This window comes from Gigantopelta aegis, chromosome 3, assembly GCF_016097555.1.
Source record: "Gigantopelta aegis isolate Gae_Host chromosome 3, Gae_host_genome, whole genome shotgun sequence".
Classification (NCBI taxonomy): Eukaryota; Metazoa; Mollusca; class Gastropoda; order Neomphalida; family Peltospiridae; genus Gigantopelta; species Gigantopelta aegis.
The window spans coordinates 8088560-8106432 of NC_054701.1; the positions used below are offsets into that span (position 1 = coordinate 8088560).

The 17873-nt window shown below is 34.3% G+C and overlaps 1 protein-coding gene across 1 annotated transcript in view; it reads left to right on the top strand.

Moving 5' to 3' along the window:
* Positions 1-6835: 6835 nt before the first annotated feature.
* Positions 6836-17873, top strand: part of LOC121367299 (forkhead box protein D4-like) — a 36700-nt gene continuing 25662 nt past the window's right edge. Inside the window, exon 1 of the mRNA XM_041491411.1 lies at positions 6836-8312. Within this exon, the coding sequence (XP_041347345.1) occupies positions 7045-8312 (1268 nt within the window). The 5' untranslated portion in view covers positions 6836-7044. The remainder of the gene's footprint in view (positions 8313-17873) is intronic.

The following is a 17873-nucleotide window of genomic DNA, read 5'->3' on the forward strand; positions in this document are numbered from 1 at the left end:
ATTTCCATAAATGTTAGAGTTGGTATGGGTTTGAAACTTAATTAATAGTATAAATTATGTAGTTAGATCTATAATTATGACACTTCTTCGGTCTTATATTGCTGCAAACGCTTTTGGCATGCTTCACAGTAATCTTCCAGGCCATGTTCATCAACAACAAATCAGGGATCGAACCAATGGGTATTTTAAACATATTAATTTGGTAGAGTGTTCTAAAAGGCAAGAATTCATTGGAGCTTAATTAGGGATTTTTTAGTGTTATTAATACAGAATCGATAGCAAGCGCCCAAATATACTCGCAACACAAGGGGGCCGCGTTGTAGTCTCAGCGCTTCTTAAAGCTTATTGAAAAGACTCAAAATAGCGCTTCGTTGTCGACCTTTTTTGTGTTTTGTTTGGTTGTTTGTTTCTTGTTTTCAGGTGCGGATTCAAAGTCGGGTATATAATCATAGAAAAGGTAAGCAAGTGCTGGTCCTGGTGAAGGTTTTTTTCATACCTGATTATATCAACGTCATACGGTATTTTTCAAGAAGCATATGATGCAACTGAAGCTGTAAAATTAATATGTACTTATTTTTACATATTTCTTATGTAGTTTCGCGTTTTAAAATTTGCGTTATGGATCCGAGTAAAATACTCACTTGTCCCGGACGGGAATAAAATGTGGACAAAAACACTTTGCATATTTCAACATAATGTTATTTAAAAACAATAGTAGACATTTCTTGATTACAAAAGGCTGTCATCGAACTTTATATATATATAATTAAAAAAAAAATTCACACGTCAAATTGAACTCCTCTTTCTTTGATTTTGATAGTTAATGAAACATATTTTTCTTCTTTCTTTCTCTCTGTTTTTTCCCCAGTCATTTTGGTATTTGGTGACAAAGTAACTTCCACTTGGTGACAAAATAATTTCCACATACTCGTCTTCGTCAATAGTGGCTAATATGCAGTAACCCTATCATGTACTAGTGTGATTGGGAAATAGTTTATTATCCTGTCATCAAGTACCAATGGGAGGGTGCTGGATGTTCACATTTCAATGGTATTTCGACAATTTCCGGCAATATAAGTTACGAAAATTGCCGAAGACGTTACCATAAAAACATCAACATTCGTTTGACGTGACGTCAACAATGCTTTGTCGTTTTAATATGCTTATTGATGTCAAAGCGATACCACGTACATTCGTCTGAAAATAGTTTGACTTCAGAAATATGCGAAAACATCGCTGTTTAACATTTATAATCATATTTATTTTAATTATGTTTTTAAATGTAAAATATTAGTGCATGGATCTAATACTACCTATACTAATGACGGAAAGATGCTTCAATCTAGCTTCTGTGTTATTCTGTTCTAATATTTCCTGCAAATGTTGAGCGGATATATCAATAGAGGTAAGTGATTGATTGATTTGTTTAATTTTCCAGTAGTACAGCGCTCGCTCGATGCGCGGTCGGTTTGAGATCGATTCCCGTCAGTGGCCCCATTACGCTATTTCTCGTTCCAGCCAGTGCACCACGACTGGTATATTAAAGACCGTGGTATGTACTACCCTGTCTGTGGGATGGTGCATATAAAAGATCCCTTCCTCTCAATCGAAAAGAGTAGCCCATGAAGTGGCGACAGCGGATTTCCTCTCTCAATTTCTGTATGGTCCTTAACCATATGTCTGACGCCATATTACCGTAAATAAAATGTGTTGAGTGCTTCATTAAATAAAATATTTCTTCCTTCTTTTTTCCTTTTTTTTAAAATTGTTTCTTTATCAGGACCGATGAAGTTGGAGGTGGGGGTGCGTAGGCAGTATTTTATACTGTGGGGGACCCACATTTGGAGGAGGAATCCACACTGTCAATGAGATGTGTTATAGGGCGACAAATACATAATTTAATTGGTTTGACTGGGGGACATGGATCTCGTGCCGCCCCCTCCCCCTCGCTACGTCATTGGCTGGATCCGCCACAGTTTTGTTTTAGTATGCTGGGTTTGTTTTTTGTTTTTTTAAATAGATTCTTCGGGGGTTAGGGGTGGGAATTCAATTTTAGGATAATCTGCGACTGACAGTTCCCTGACCCGTGCTTACACCTTCTTTACATTATATCTTCTGAGATCCGCGGAAAATGTTTCAAAGTTCTAAAACCACGGTTTCGTCACGCTTATCTGTTTTGTTTTCATAACGATATACATAAAACCTACTGTTCACACCGCTCATCTTTATCCAATTCCAGGTGACGAAGGGTGGCAAATATCGTTAATCTCCTTGTTATTAAACACCTAGCGAGATAAATCGCTTACTTCATTAGAGATATAATTTTTCTGCCAGCCTTCCAGAAGCGCGTGCGATGACGTGGTTGTTTTGCCGTTTTAACTAGTGCTCCAGGAGCCTGCAACATCAAAGGAACGTGTCGCGTGCCCACGGAAGGTGTTAATTCCTGACAGTTTCTTACCTGTCCGTCTCTAACCATTAACCTCTGTAACCCGTTTCGGTAGCCAAGTGGTTAACTTAAAGGCAGGGTCGAATCCAGGAAATGAGCACCTTAACCCTTTTCCTGTCCTGAAGAAGAAAAGAAAATTTAAACCCAGGACAGGCGTGCGCTACAACAGCTTGTTCTAAATGTGCACGTAAAACCCTATGACCTGACAGTAAATGAGCTGTAATTCGACAAACTAAGTTAAAAATTACTCAAATAGCTCCTTAAGTTTACTTTCGATAAACAGTTCCAAATTATGCGCCAAATTATCTCATGAAAACTGCGCAAAACTTTAATTTTGGATTTAAACCTACGGGACATTAAAAATTCAATAGCACCACCAATACCTAATCCCATCCACCCCCTCCCCCTTCCTGTTCTGGGCGGAGGAGCCGGCATACGTCGACGCCTGCGCTCACGACAGACGTGCGCTACAACAGCTTGCTCTGAATGTGCATTTTAAAACCTATGACCAGACCTGACCTCTAGGAAATAGGTGGGGTTTTTTACGGGGACTAGCGTAAAAAGGGCAAATGGACAAACTCGTAAAATAGAAAAGAAAGAGTCACTTGAATGTAGTTGGGGTCCGTCCTCTAGTTCCCCGCCCACTTTGATCCCTCTCTGAATGGCTTTGACAATAGGTATGACGTGATGGGCGATTTCATTATTAAAGTGTCAAATGAGAAGACGGAATACACATACAATTGTACAATGGTAACATAAAATACATCGCCACCTAGCTTAAATAGGCTTATTAATTATTAGACATATAAAATATTACTTAAAACTATACAGAAATTAAATTAAAATACATAATCATGTTAATACTTGTACTACTTCTTATATTAATAACAGGGACTGTCCTGAGTTAATCTGTTGTCAAGTTTAAGATGTTTCTGACTAATAGTAATAACACCTATTTAACGACTATAATTATAATTAAATAACTGTTCTTGTTTCGAATATCAGTGTCTGTGTATCCAGTGTGTTTCTGATCATTCCAATCTTTGTAGTAGCTCAAACGTCTTTTCTATTTCCTAATATATATATATATATTTGTTTTTTCTTTTGTACGTACATAAAAATTTAGTTTAGAGTACTATATACTACAAACATTAGAACGATCAGATACATAATATTAAATATACAGCCACCGATATTCTAAAGAAAATAACTTGGATATGTAATAGGTGGTAATTAAAAAGTCTTTATTAGTCGCAAACGTGCCAGTCTCTTTAAAGGGACATTCCCGAGTTTGCTGCATTGTAAGATGTTTCCGACTAATACAATATTTATACGATTAAACTTACATATTAAATATATTTTCTTGTTTAGAATATCAGCGTCTGTATATTCGGTGTGTTTCTGGTCGTCTTAATATTTGTAAGAAGCCCAAACTTGACTGTGTTTTCAAATAATTTCGTACGTACGAAAAAACATATTTTAGGAAATAAAACATATTTTAGGAAATAAAATGAAATTTAACCTAGTACAAATATTAGAACGATCAGAAAAACGTTTAATATACAGCCACTAATATTTTATGCAGAAAAATATATTTGATATGTAATTACAATCGTTAAAAAGTCTCCGTTAGTCGATAACATCTTAAAAATTACAGGAAACACAGGAATTTTGTTTGCAATGTTCGCTTAAATTCAATTCAAATTTTGGTTTGCGTATCCAGTCTTTCTTGTCGTGCTGTTGTGTGTAGTAGCTACGATGCATTGTATACGAAACAGAAGAGGTAAATATCTCCAGAACTAGGGTCGGTGACGGTCAGCTAGCGGCTTTGCGGCTGGTAGGTACTGGGTTCGTGTCATTACGTCTCCCTTACTAACCACAAACCATTAATTCTCTCCAGAACAGACAGCTCACATAAATAAGGTGTTTGCCCAGGGAAGCATGCTTGAACCGTAATTGGATATAAGCCCGAAAAGGAATTAAAATAAATTGCAAGGCAATAAAGGACATTTTCTTTTAAATAATTTTATCATCTCAAAACACATGGCACCACTAATATTTTAAGCAGTTATCGTTTGATGTGAGAAATTAGCGCGCTCATAAAGTATATGTAATTTGCATCAATTCTAAAATACACAAAACAAAACTATTGGCTTCTCATTTCACTTTGATTACTCTAGCACTGGAATCAACATAATATGGGGAGCTCTTCAGGTCTGAGATACGAAACTATCGTTAGGAATGTCTCTACATCACTTTCGTCCATTGTTCGCCATTTTCTACAGATCGAACCGAATAGCTCTTCTCTGCCTCGTTGTCACCGAGATTGCTATTTGCTTTCTTTGATATAAAACGATTTAAAGCCACTCGGCTATCTGGCGACTACTAGGTACTTGCTAAATAATCGGATGATCCAGAAAAGCAGACCCTCGATACAATTTGATTTATTACATTGCCGACTTAATCGGACGAATATTAGATATCCAAGAAATATAATTATTCACAAGTAGATTGCGGGGGGGGGGGGGGGGGGGGGGGATGATGGAACCTAGTAAGAATGCTTGTCGAAATATTGTTTAATGTACTAAGGCGGATATCAGTACAAACACGTCGCTATAGTACATCAATAAATATTACTTCTAATCATCCAGAAGACTGACAAATAAGAAAAGGTTAGTCTTCAATGTCTTCCGGTTTTTATATAATTTTTCATAAAGAAAAGTTTAGTATGTGTGTTCATACTCAGATATAAATTAAACTATTAACAGAAGAAATAGTAATAATAAAATATAGTTCATTAGTACCACTGCCATGTATATTTTTCAAATTAACCTAAATTATTTCCAATTTTATGAAAGTTTTCAATACTTCTGGATTCAAAAAGAGAATAACACTAAATAGTATTGGTTCTTGCAACAAATGACAGTGTGTGGCCATGTTGGGTTTTTCTTTCTTTAATGGTAAACAGTTTTAAAGGGACATTCCTGACTTTGCGTCATTATAAGATGTTTCCAACTTATAAAATATTTCTACGATTAAACTTACATATTAAATATATTTTCTTGTTTAGAATATCAGTGTCTGTATATTCAGTGTGTTTCTGGTCGTCTTAATATTTGTAAGAAACCCAAACTGGATTTTGTTTTCAAATGAGTTCGTACGTACGAAAAAAAAGCAATATTTTAGAAAATAAAATTTAACCTAGTACAAATATTAGAACGATCAAAAACAAGTTTAATATACAGCTACTAATATTTTATGCAAAAACAAAATATAATTACAATCGTTAAATAGTCTGTTAGTCGATAACATCTTAAAAGATACAGCAAACTCTGGAATGTCCCTTTAATATTTGTTAAATATATAAATGAGAAAGCATGTTTTTATTTGTACCAAAGGCAATTTTAAGGATAAACTTTAATTATTTGAAAAGCTGTTCTTTAATAATGATACCTTAAATGATGTGGACCTTTTAAAGGTTTAAACGTCCACGAATTTAAAGGAGCATTAGGTGTTAGATGTTTATGAGGATGTTTTTTCTTCTTTTGTAATCTAAACAACTGTTTGGATAATACTAAAGTAGTAGTGTTGTGACCATAAGAAGGATAAATGTAATCCCTTTTAAAGATCTTTTGTTGGAATTTTTTTTAACATCAACCGAAGACTGAAAATTCTTAATGTATGAATACCTATACTAAACTTGTTTATGAAAATATATTATATCAGAACACATATACGTACATATGAAAACTAAACTTTAATTTTTAAATTATAATAAAATAATAAGAAATATTATTTTAACTGCATTTATGTTTGTTATCTGATTCGGACCAAAATCCCCCCCCCCCCCCCCCAAAAAAAAAAACAAAAAACAAATAATAATAATAATAATAATAATAATAATAAAAATGTTACGAATAAAAATTGCGGGAGATTAGAAAATTATCTTTCTAAAATATTGTGAAGAGTTGGTATAGTAAAGACGCATGTTTTCTGAATACACGTGATCCGATTTGCCCACCCATCTTGAATCATCGCTGATCTGTTTTGGTGTGTCTCAACCTGGTTTCTGCACCGATTATTCAAAGTACTATTACATATAGTAAGACTCAACCACACAACTATCGACATTACTATTTCATTTTCGAATTAGCGTAATCGCTAGTTGTTTGTGTTTTGACAAGAGTTAAATACTTCACGACACCCTTATCTCGGTGTTGTTATACCTGTATCTACGATCACGCCCCCTGGTGGCCAGCCCTTTACCACACTAGATCCAATGACGTCGCTGTCGTGTTGGTACAGCCAATCAAAAAGCCAAGAGATTAAAGAAGTACATCGGAGTCAGTTTGGCCACTGAAATATTTGGGCTTAAACGGTGAAGTGCATGATAAACGAAACCTGTCCAGCGTTAATTATGCGGAATAGGTATGTTTGACTCAGTGTTTCTATGTTTTGCCATAACTAACAGACCATAGTCATTTAGTGGAGTAAATTTGCGATGTTAAGCGTATGTCGGCGTTGAGCTTGTTTTTCAAACATTCTGTGTAATAGCTTTGTGTGGCCGTCGCGGAGTTAACCCTTCAAGTCTCTCGAACATGCAGAACTCACACTATGACCAGACCGTGTACCAGGCAGGGCTGTACGGAGCGTCGTCCGGATACGATGCTGGGACCATAAAACTCCACCATGGTCACTACGCCGACGCTGACACGTGCTACAGCAACTACAGTGGTAACAACAGTGCTAATTTTATATCCAGAGAGCCGCCATCGTACGCAGACTCGACCTTGTTCCATCACGGCTTTCCTTCCAATGCTAGCCATTCCTACTACAAGATACCTTCTCGTCCGACGGACTTGCCTGAATACGGAACACAACGTGAACCAGAACAAATTGCATTCAGGGTTGATCCTTCTATAGAGGGACCCGAAGAGTACAGGCCGAGATATCCGAGTAATGATGCTAAAGCGATCTCTGAAATTGATGCAGGTTCGGTTAAAATTGAAGGCTTGAAGCTGGAACACGAATCAGATGGATTTGGAACAGATCTGTCCTCGTCTGTCCTGACAGAACCGTTAAGCGAAACTGCTGCCAATGAAGACCCCTTGTCGCAGATGCAGGAAGGCGATCTTGGCCAAGCCAAAGAGAAGTTTAACGATGATGCCGAATCCCAAACACAAGACAAGGATGATGCTTTGAAAACTAGTCCAGACGTCAAACCGACTCTCTCGTATATAGCCCTTATAGGTAAAGCTATTCTAGAATCATCCCAGAAAAGACTGAACCTTGGTTCCATATACAACTGGATAGAAACTAATTACCCCTACTACCTGAACAGGGGTCAAGGTTGGCGTAACAGTGTCCGCCACAACTTGTCCCTAAATGACTGTTTCATCAAAGCCGGACGTTGCGAGGACGGCAAGGGAAACTACTGGGCCATACATCCGGCCAACATTCAGGACTTCATGAGGGGGGATTTCCGTCAGCGACGCCGGTCACGACGGAGGGGCAGAAAGAAGGACGGAGATTTTGGAATGTATCCAATGACCAACGGGTACCTCGGCAGTGCCGCTGGGTCTGCCCTGAACCCTGGAATGACTTTCAACCCCCCTCCCACCGTCTACAGCTCCATCTACTCCCCCTACACCGAGGCGGAGAGGCGGGCGTATAGGCTGGATGAGGCATTGCTGAGGCAGAGCATCGGCAACCCGTTCATGAAGTGGTGCCACAACGGTGGCTGCAGCAGCGCGCCAACGGGGACGTCGTGCAACTCGAACGTGTACGGTGGCGCCTCCTGCCAGTGGCAGGGTTATAGCGATAACTCTTCGCAGCCCGTCTATCAGCTGAATTCTTCGTTCTCAAGGTAAGGAATGCTTTTATCAAGACAATAGATAGTGTCAGATGCCTGAAGCCATGTCATCTGGTATCAGAGTATCTCGGTCGTCTAGACCTGTAGAAACCGTCCTACATCCTTATACAATTCAACAATGAAGACAAAAAAATTTATTTTGCACTATGGGTTTTGGGGCGGTTTTTTTTTTTTTTAATCCTGTCTTTGACTTTAAAATTTCATTTTGGATGAATAATAAAACATTCGGATATATCAAATTCGATTAATTGCAGTATACGTTTTAAAAGTAAGTTGAGTTTCCTGTTTTATACGAAATACCCTGTCTTTTATGCTGCGAATATAATTCGACATTTATATTAAAAACGTCCTTTAAATTATTTTCCAAAATAACAAGATACAACTAGATAAGACGGAACTGAATAACATACGTTAAAGGGACTATCCTTTGTTTGCACCCATTGTAAAATGTTTCCGACTAACAAGAGTATTTTAGGCAAGTAAAATTACGTATTCAATATATTTTCGTGTTTACAATACCAGTGTCTGTATATTCAATGTATTTGTTGGTCGGTGTGTGTGTGTGTGTGTGTGTGTGTGTGTCTGTCTGTCGGTGTGTGTGTGTGTGTGTGTGTGTGTGTGTGTGTGTGTGTCTGTCGGTGTGTGTGGGTGTGGGTGGGTGTGTGTACGAAATTATTAGGAGGTAAAATGCGACTTGGACTACTATAAACATTAGGACAACAACAAACACCATATTTATACATACTGATATTCTAAACAAGGAAATGTATTTAATATTTTAGTTTCGTCATCAAAAATGAAACAAACAGACTTTTTTAAAAGATGTCTTTATAATTATTATAGTCTTAGCTTTTCTATTATAGTACCATAACCACAAATGTTCTGACAGTTATCTTATATACATCTCAATTCGAAAGCCTATAAATGACTATCATTCTCGCATTGCAATGAATGTAGACTTGATTCAAAAAGTTTGTTTTGTTTAACGGCACCACTAGAGCACATTGATTTATTAATTATCGGCTATTGGATGTCAAATATTTGGTAATTTTGACATATAGTCTAAGAAAGGAAACCTGCTACATTTTTCCATTAGTAGCAAGGAATCTTTTATATGTGCCATCCCATAGACAGGATAGCACATACCACGGCCTTTGATATACCAGTTGTCGGGATACTGGCAAGAGGGAAAATAGCCCAATGGGACCACAGACGGGGATCGGTAGACTTGATTCAAACCCAGAATTAGGACATCCTGCTAATACACAAACTGAATATACATGTATTTCCAAAAATATCGATGGATATTGTTAGTGGTCAAGGCTACATGTCCACACCTGGCTCTAATTAAAATGTATGGCATTAATGTACTAATATATCTGAGGTTGTTTTTTTTCTCAAAAATATTAAAAAGAAAAAGTAACAATAACAGTTATTTATTATTATTATTATTATTATTATTATTATTCATTATTTATTTATTTGTTGTTGTTGTTGTTGTTTACATATATTGTAATAAGCAAAATAATTAATACCTAAAAAGCTAGTCTAGACACTCAATAATAATACAATTTAAATCATTATTTTGTGATGGAAATTTTATATTTTATGTACGTGTAATCATACATGTCATGTAACTGTTAATTAGATATATATATATATATATATATATTCCACACACTCGAACAAGTAATATTTCATCTAGGTGTAACTCTTAATATTGTTAAAAGATCAAAGATTTTACTTTTTGTGCATATCACTGGCAGGTTATATTTACATTTTGCATGTAGACAAAAACTCCTTACTAATATAAATATAATATTAGTAAATTGTATGGGGGTGGGGTATATAATCGATTTTTACTGTTTATAGATTTTGTTTATCAAAAGCAGAAGATAAAAATGCGTTTTAATATGCATCGTCATAGTTTTTGTAAATTGAGAAATATCAACTCTTTTGTCTATTTGGTATGTCGGGTAGACGCTAAAACAAATAGTTTGCGTACAAACGTTGTATACGTAGGTAGGTGTGTGTTTTTAAAATGACCGTAAAGAAATTTAAAAAAAAAAAATCATTTACATTTAAAATTAACAGTTATTTTCTAACATACTTTGTACCATGTATGCTACGAGAAAGAAAAACCTTCTGAAGTTAAAATCGACAACGTTTCTGCTACGATTATGGTGTATTGAGAATTTTGCTACGATTATGGTGTATTGGGAATTTTGCTACGATTATGGTGTATTGAGAATTTTGCTACGATTATGGTGTATTGGGAATTTTGCTACGATTATGGTGTATTGAGAATTTTGCTACGATTATGGTGTATTGAGAATTTTGCTACGATTATGGTGTATTGAGAATTTTGTCTAAATATTATTCTTTAAAGGTAGTACTAAACCAAATAATTTCCGGCTGGGTCAAAGTTCGAGGTGCACCCAACTTTTGATAGAGAAGTGAACACCACAAGTCCTGTGATTGGTTATAAATGTGAGTGTGTTGGTTGTAAAAAATAATAGTTTCATCTGGGTAAAACAAAATGTGCAATTTTATTTCATCTAGTACCAATGTGTCAAGTAGCCTTGTGCTTGAAACATGTATGGGGTACCTGTAAAAAAAAAGTACTCGAATTTTGTGCGAAACTAGCGTAGTCATAGACGCTACCCGTTATCTCAGAAACGAGCAGCTTGACCCCCATTTCTTTCTGATTCACTTTAAGTGTAAGGGGTGGTAGTATTTATATCCGTGGCGTTCATGTCGGTTGATACGTTGCAGGTAGGAGTTTTAGCCACATATGTTACTATTGTCGTCTATGGGATTTGATTTGATAGTATACACCCTAAAGGCGCAGACCCTAGTTTCAAGCCGTAAAAATGGACAATAAGTTTGGTTAAGTTACAAACCTGTAACATATTTGTATAACGTTACAAAAGAGTGAAACTATAGTCTGTGACGTTGAAACGGTACAATTTGGTTCAACATAGACTAAAACTTGACTCCATAACTGTTATTTCTCAGACGCACGTGCGTTTTTAAAAATATGAAAAATACATTTTGTGGTATTAGAAACACCATGATGACCAGAAACACTTTGGATGTACGGAAATGGATAATCTAAAAATATAAGTAATGTTTGATTTCAGTGATCATAAATGGCTCTAATAGTGAAAACTATGCTGCAGTGTTTAAACACTGGGGTCTGTCCTTTCAACATTTATTATTGAATAAATATTGCGCGTATTTAAAATAATTTTTATAAACATTTAAAATTAGCATAATAATTTTCTAGCATGCTTTGTACTATGTATGCTATCACAAAGAAAAACCTGAAATTAAACTCGACAAAGGTTCTGCTATGGGGTATATGGTATTCAGAATTTTGTTTAAACTGTTCTAGAAGCACTGTTGCTTAAATATGTGCCGTCTGTAATATTATTTATTTATTTTTATTATTGCATACATTTTGCTTGTATTTGTGTTATATTCTTTGAAGATTATTATTTCATATAAAGCAGTTTGGTTTAGATTGTAATTTTAAAGATACTGTGCTGCTATGAGGGGTCTGCCGTTGTAACGATTATTTTCGACTATTATATAATTTTTATACCGCCTAAAATTATATGCTAAATTAAAACAATTTCTTCTTTACAGTATATGCTTGGTTGTTTCTGTTCATTGTAATGATAAGTTTGTAGTAGTTGAACCTGGACTGTACCTCCCAATAAGTTCGTATGTACCTAAAATCATTATGTAATAAAGTTATAGCTGTTAAAGAATCACAACGATTAGAAACACTCCTAATACACAGCCAGTGATAGTCTAAAGAACAAAACCGGCTTCGGTTGTGCAGTGGTTAAGCCATCGGACTACAGGCTGGTAGGTACAGGGTTCGCAGTCCGGTACTGGCTCCAGCCCATATCGAGTTCTTAAGGGCTCAATGGGTAGGTGTACGGTCATTTCACCATCTTCTCTTTCACTAATAACTAACCAATTAATAACTAACCCACTATCCTGGACAGACAGCCCAGATAGCTGAGGTGTGTGTTCCAGGACAGCGTCCTTAAACCTGAAATGAATATAAGCATTAAAATAAGTTGAAATGAATAAAGAACAAAATGTATTTAATAGGAAATTGTAGTCATTGTAAAGGCTTGACAATGACACCAAACTCTTTAACAAAGGTTCTGTGGATAGGGATTAAAGGTATAATTATTTTAATTTGTAGGACATACGTTGGTGAACATTTGATAATTCCAACAATTCAAATACTTCGTAAACTGACATAATTTTATATTCTAAGTTGTTGTATAATCACAAGTTGTTCGACTAGTATACACCAACTATATTGTATAACCGATGGTCAATTATAAATTGTTTACCACTTTCCAACACTAGTTACAACTACATATTTTATATGTTAAAGTTTGGTACCATTTTATACTAACTATTCTATAACTGTGATATTTTGTAAAACCTCAGCTGAACGTTATCACCTAGATTTCTTTTAAAATACATGTATTCGTTTTAATTAAACTTACAGAGTTAAGAATCTTACTTTCCTGCTTTGTGTATTGGCTAGATACGATGTCTGTTTGCATGTTTGTCTGTATGTCTGTATGCATGTCTGTATGCATGTCTGTCTGTATGTCTGTGTGTATGTATGTATGTATGTATGTATGTGTGCATGTATGTATGTATATACCTATGTGTGTGTATGTGTGTGTGTGTGTGTGTGTGTGTGTGTATATATATATATATATATATATATATATATATATATATATATATATATATATATATATATACACATGTATACATATATACATATACATATACATATACATATACATATACATATATATATATATAGTATAGTATAGTATAGTATAGTATAGTATAGTATAGTATAGTATACTTAAAGCTGATTTATTTTAAATTGTGAATATTTAATCGGTGATTACTAATCTTTTTAACCCTGTTCTTGAATAGAAGTTTGAAATTGCATCTTAATAATGATTTCCATTTCAAATCTGTAAATTTCAAAGAAAACATTCAATTTATATATAATTATTGCAAAAATTGTAGTAGTAGTAGTAGTAGCAGCAGCAGCAGCAGCAGCAGCAGCAGAAGTAGTAGTAGTAGTAGTAGTAGTAGTAGTAGTAGTAGTAGTAGTAGTAGTAGTTTATTTCCTTTAAGCCGTGTGGCTCATATGCATACAATTATATACATTATAAAACGTATATAAACAATCATCAACATATAGCTACTATTGCTTTCACTTTGATTAACGTGAGGTTATGAGGAAGGGCTATTAAATAAAGAGACGACAAAATTTGCAACGGCTTTTGTTTTGGGTGGGTTGCCAAAATTAATGGTAAATGCGTCTATATAGATGTTGGACGCAAATTTCAAAAGGTTCTCCAAATTTAAAAGACACCATATTGACTATATTTTATGTCGGTGAAATCTTTCGAAGCAATTGCTTAAAGTTATTTTTGAATCTAATGTAAAGAGCCGTGTAGTAATCTTTGAAGCAAGATAGCTTGAATAAAGTTTAACATACCAGTTGGATTATGAATTTAATTAAAAACTGGTGTAATATTTAGAATCTAATGTAAAAAGCCATGCAGTAAACATCGAAGCCGCATAGTGTCAATAACGTTTATAACCCTCTATTCAACATACCAGTTGGATTATGAATGTAATTAAAAACGTGTAATATTTAGAATCTAATGTAAAAAGCCATGCAGTAAACATCGAAGCCGCATAGTGTCAATAAGGTTTATAACCCTCTATTCAACATACCAGTTTGATTATGAATGTAATTAAAAATTGGTATATCAAAAGTTGAAAAATATTTTAAGTTACGTATAAAGAATGATTAGTGAGGCAAGCTACCCCTTCCTTTGACCACCTATTAACCCATTTCTGCCCATAGTCTGCAGCTCAAATATAATCATTACTATTTGTGAAAAGCATTACGACAGTTCAGTTTTAAATAAAAGTGGCCTTGAAAGCAGTTCGATCATGGTGTGTATTTGAATTACATCAGACATTGCACAAACGGAGAATGGCAACGTATGTATGTTGCCACAAAGGCGACACTACACTGCGTTTCCCCGGGAGTTAGTCATTTCGACAAACTCTTCACATAGTTTTGGCGAGTGGATAGCGCCCCCTCTCAGAGTGTTTTAGTCGTCTGCCGAACACGAATCTCCTCCGCGGGGTATCGCTGTTGGCTGTGATAGTCTACAACTGTCTGTGTTCACCTTTAACAATTATCATAAAACATTTCTTGAATATTTTAAAGATATGAGTGATAATATATATTTGAACGCAATGGCTTTTAGATAGTTTTGTTGTTGCTGATTTGTTTTGAGTTGTTATTGTTGATTACTTTTTAAAAAAATGGATTAGCCACAAGTTATACAACTTCCTAGGCCATCTCCGTTAATACATATACCTCACGACAGTAATATATTTATGCAATTTAAATATGAACAGAAATGAATATTATCGAAAGAGAGAAACAAAGAAGAAAGGAAAACGAAAAGAAGCAATAAAAGTTGTCTATGCGTTCGATAATCATTGTTTGGCTATTGCTGCTGCTGAGTGTAAGCTAAAATGGATTATTACTAGAAAACGAAATGTATCATGTATCACGAATAAATACATGTAGTGTATCCCATTAAAATGTACTTCTACTCCTTTTTCCTTCTCTCTATCCCACCTCCACCCCCACCCCCACCTTCTTTTTTGGTCTTCTCTTTTTGTTCTTCTTATAGCCTTCTTCTTGTTTTTCTCCCCTCTCTCTATGCTTCTCTTCCGTTTATTCTTTTTCTTCTTTCCCTCCTCCCACTCCTTCCTGGAACGTTCTTTGGTCGTGTTTCACATTTAGAGTCATTTTGATGAAATTAGTTAACTTCATGTTACGTTTCTACTGATACCGTGCCAGACAAGTGTCTCGTGTCAGCGTGTGTGTCCAACAACTCTTTCTTGCTGATATATATATTATTCGTCACGAGTATTTTTTAATATGGAAAATATCAACGGAGTCTATGTTAATCGGTATTTGTCGAGGCTCTACCGAGACAAATACCAGTTAACTAGACAAAGTTGATATTTTACATATTAAAAAAACACGAGTAGCGAATTGTATTCAACTTTTAGTAAATCACAGTACTAAAGTCGCCGCCATCGGTAAAATGACGTCATGACGACTAGCACAAATTAGTTTGACGTCATGCATTTTAAATAAATCTTTGAAAACGTTACGCTCAGGATACACAGGTCTTTTTGGATTGTAAGCAAATTACCCATCCACAGCAACACATTACCTAGAGGCCTTGCAAAATTTGCATACCATTATTAACTGGGTTAATACACTAAATTACCACATGGGTTTATAACATGGATATCATGGGTGAGTTATAGGATAACTAAAATATATTAATAACTGTTGTATTATGTTTAACTTATCGAAGTCAATATTGTATTGATACTAATTTCTTACGACTGATACACAGCAGAGTTATTACACGTATTGTACTAGTGGTAAGGCAGATAATAGACATATGTTATGTTTGTGACGGAGTTCAATGCCAGAGCAATGAATAATATTTGTCATGTGCATTAATAGGAGACAAACAAAATAGACGCGAAGTATACCTGGTGGCTGTTCTCAAAACGCTGAAAACTACAAATAGAAATACATGTTATTATTACCACTATGAATATCATCATCATCATCATCATCATCATCATCATCAACAACATCAACATCAACATCATCGTCAATATCAATATCGTCATCATAATAATAATAATAATTATTATTATTATTATTATTATTATTATTATTATGTCATTGTGTTACTCATTCAGTTTTTTAAAAATAAATTATTAATCTTCACTTTGCTAAAAGTACACCTGAAAAAAACCCCGGTGGATTTTACATCATTTTAGAACATTATCTTCCTTTTGTATATGCTACTTTAAAACATTGGCTATATCCATTAGCTTTTTGGTAATAGATGTCTTCGGAAGAGATATCTAAGAATCAAAGAATTTAAAACATAAACAATGTGATATCTAAATCAATGATTTACAATTTACTGTTATTCTGAGGCTTATAGGTTAAGATCATCAATAGAATCACAAACGTAGTTCCGGCTCACTGGAAATAAAATGATTTATTTTTCTGTACACACACACACGTGCGCGCGCACAGTAACAACTGAATATAAAATATTTATAAAGCTCAGACATGTCTTTCCTCAACCATTTTTATAAACAGAAAAATAATAGAAACATACTGTTCTACAATTGTTTTTTTACAATAACTATTAATTTTGTTAAATAGGGATAAATATATTTGCACATGCATTATAATATACTTTAGCGGAAGTGTTTGTTAAGGATTTGTTGATCAACTATTAAATAATAAGTACATTGGTAAATACTATTAATAGTAGTTGTAATACAATTATATCTTTTCAAGTACCCGATATTGAAATCGGCTTACCAAACATGACAGCTTTTAACTGAATTAACTACTTTTGAAAATTAATGTATATTCTTCAAAACATTTATTGTGCCTGTTTTGCCTTTATTGTGGGACAATTGTTTTCTTACTTTCCTTTTAAATATATTTTAGAAAAAAAAGAAGATTTGTACTACTGCGGATTAAAACGAATATGTAACATTTATAAATAGTGGAATAACTAGTGGCACAAGTGGCAGATTCCCCACCAAACACATGCCCTATTTGTCTAGCGAGAGAAGATAAAGCACCTTTTCTCGAATTATTGTTGTTGTTATTATTATTATTATTATTATTATTATTATTATTATTGCTCCATCCTTGTTATTTTAGGCTAGATGCGACTCGGAATGCAGGACATATATTAAAATTTATATAAAAAAATAATAAGTAGAACATAGTAATATAATAATTAAGAAACAAAATAACAGTTAATTAAATGAAAACCGTTGGTCAACTGTTAAAACATGTTCTCCATCTATAAATGATGTATGAACCTGTATATAACTTTTAAATAATGTATAAAATAATGTTGTGCATGTGTAGGGCAGAAGTCAAGATGTACTTTGACTAATTGCGATAGAATATGTTTATTTAAGAATATTTCATTTCAATACATTGCCTCAAATACAATAATTGCCTACAGTATTTTCAAACATCACAAAAACATTCCTATGAAATTGGTGTAGACATTTAAAAAAAACGGGAAACGAAGCAAATCCAGTATTCATTATACAAATCAGTAGTGTTTTGTTCAGTGTGAGGTGGGTTGATTTTTGTGAGGTTTTGGGGGTACTAATTTCCATACTGCTCAAGAAAACAAATATAGTTATTAAAAAAAATAGATAATTTATTATTATTATGGTTCAGTATTTTTTATTCACATCTTCAAACATATTATACATAGTAAAATATAAACATTACTTCTTTTTTTTTAAACCAACACAGTTATTAATAATAAAAATATGTATTTTATTAGAAGTAATCGACTGAAATATTCAAGTTGTTAATAA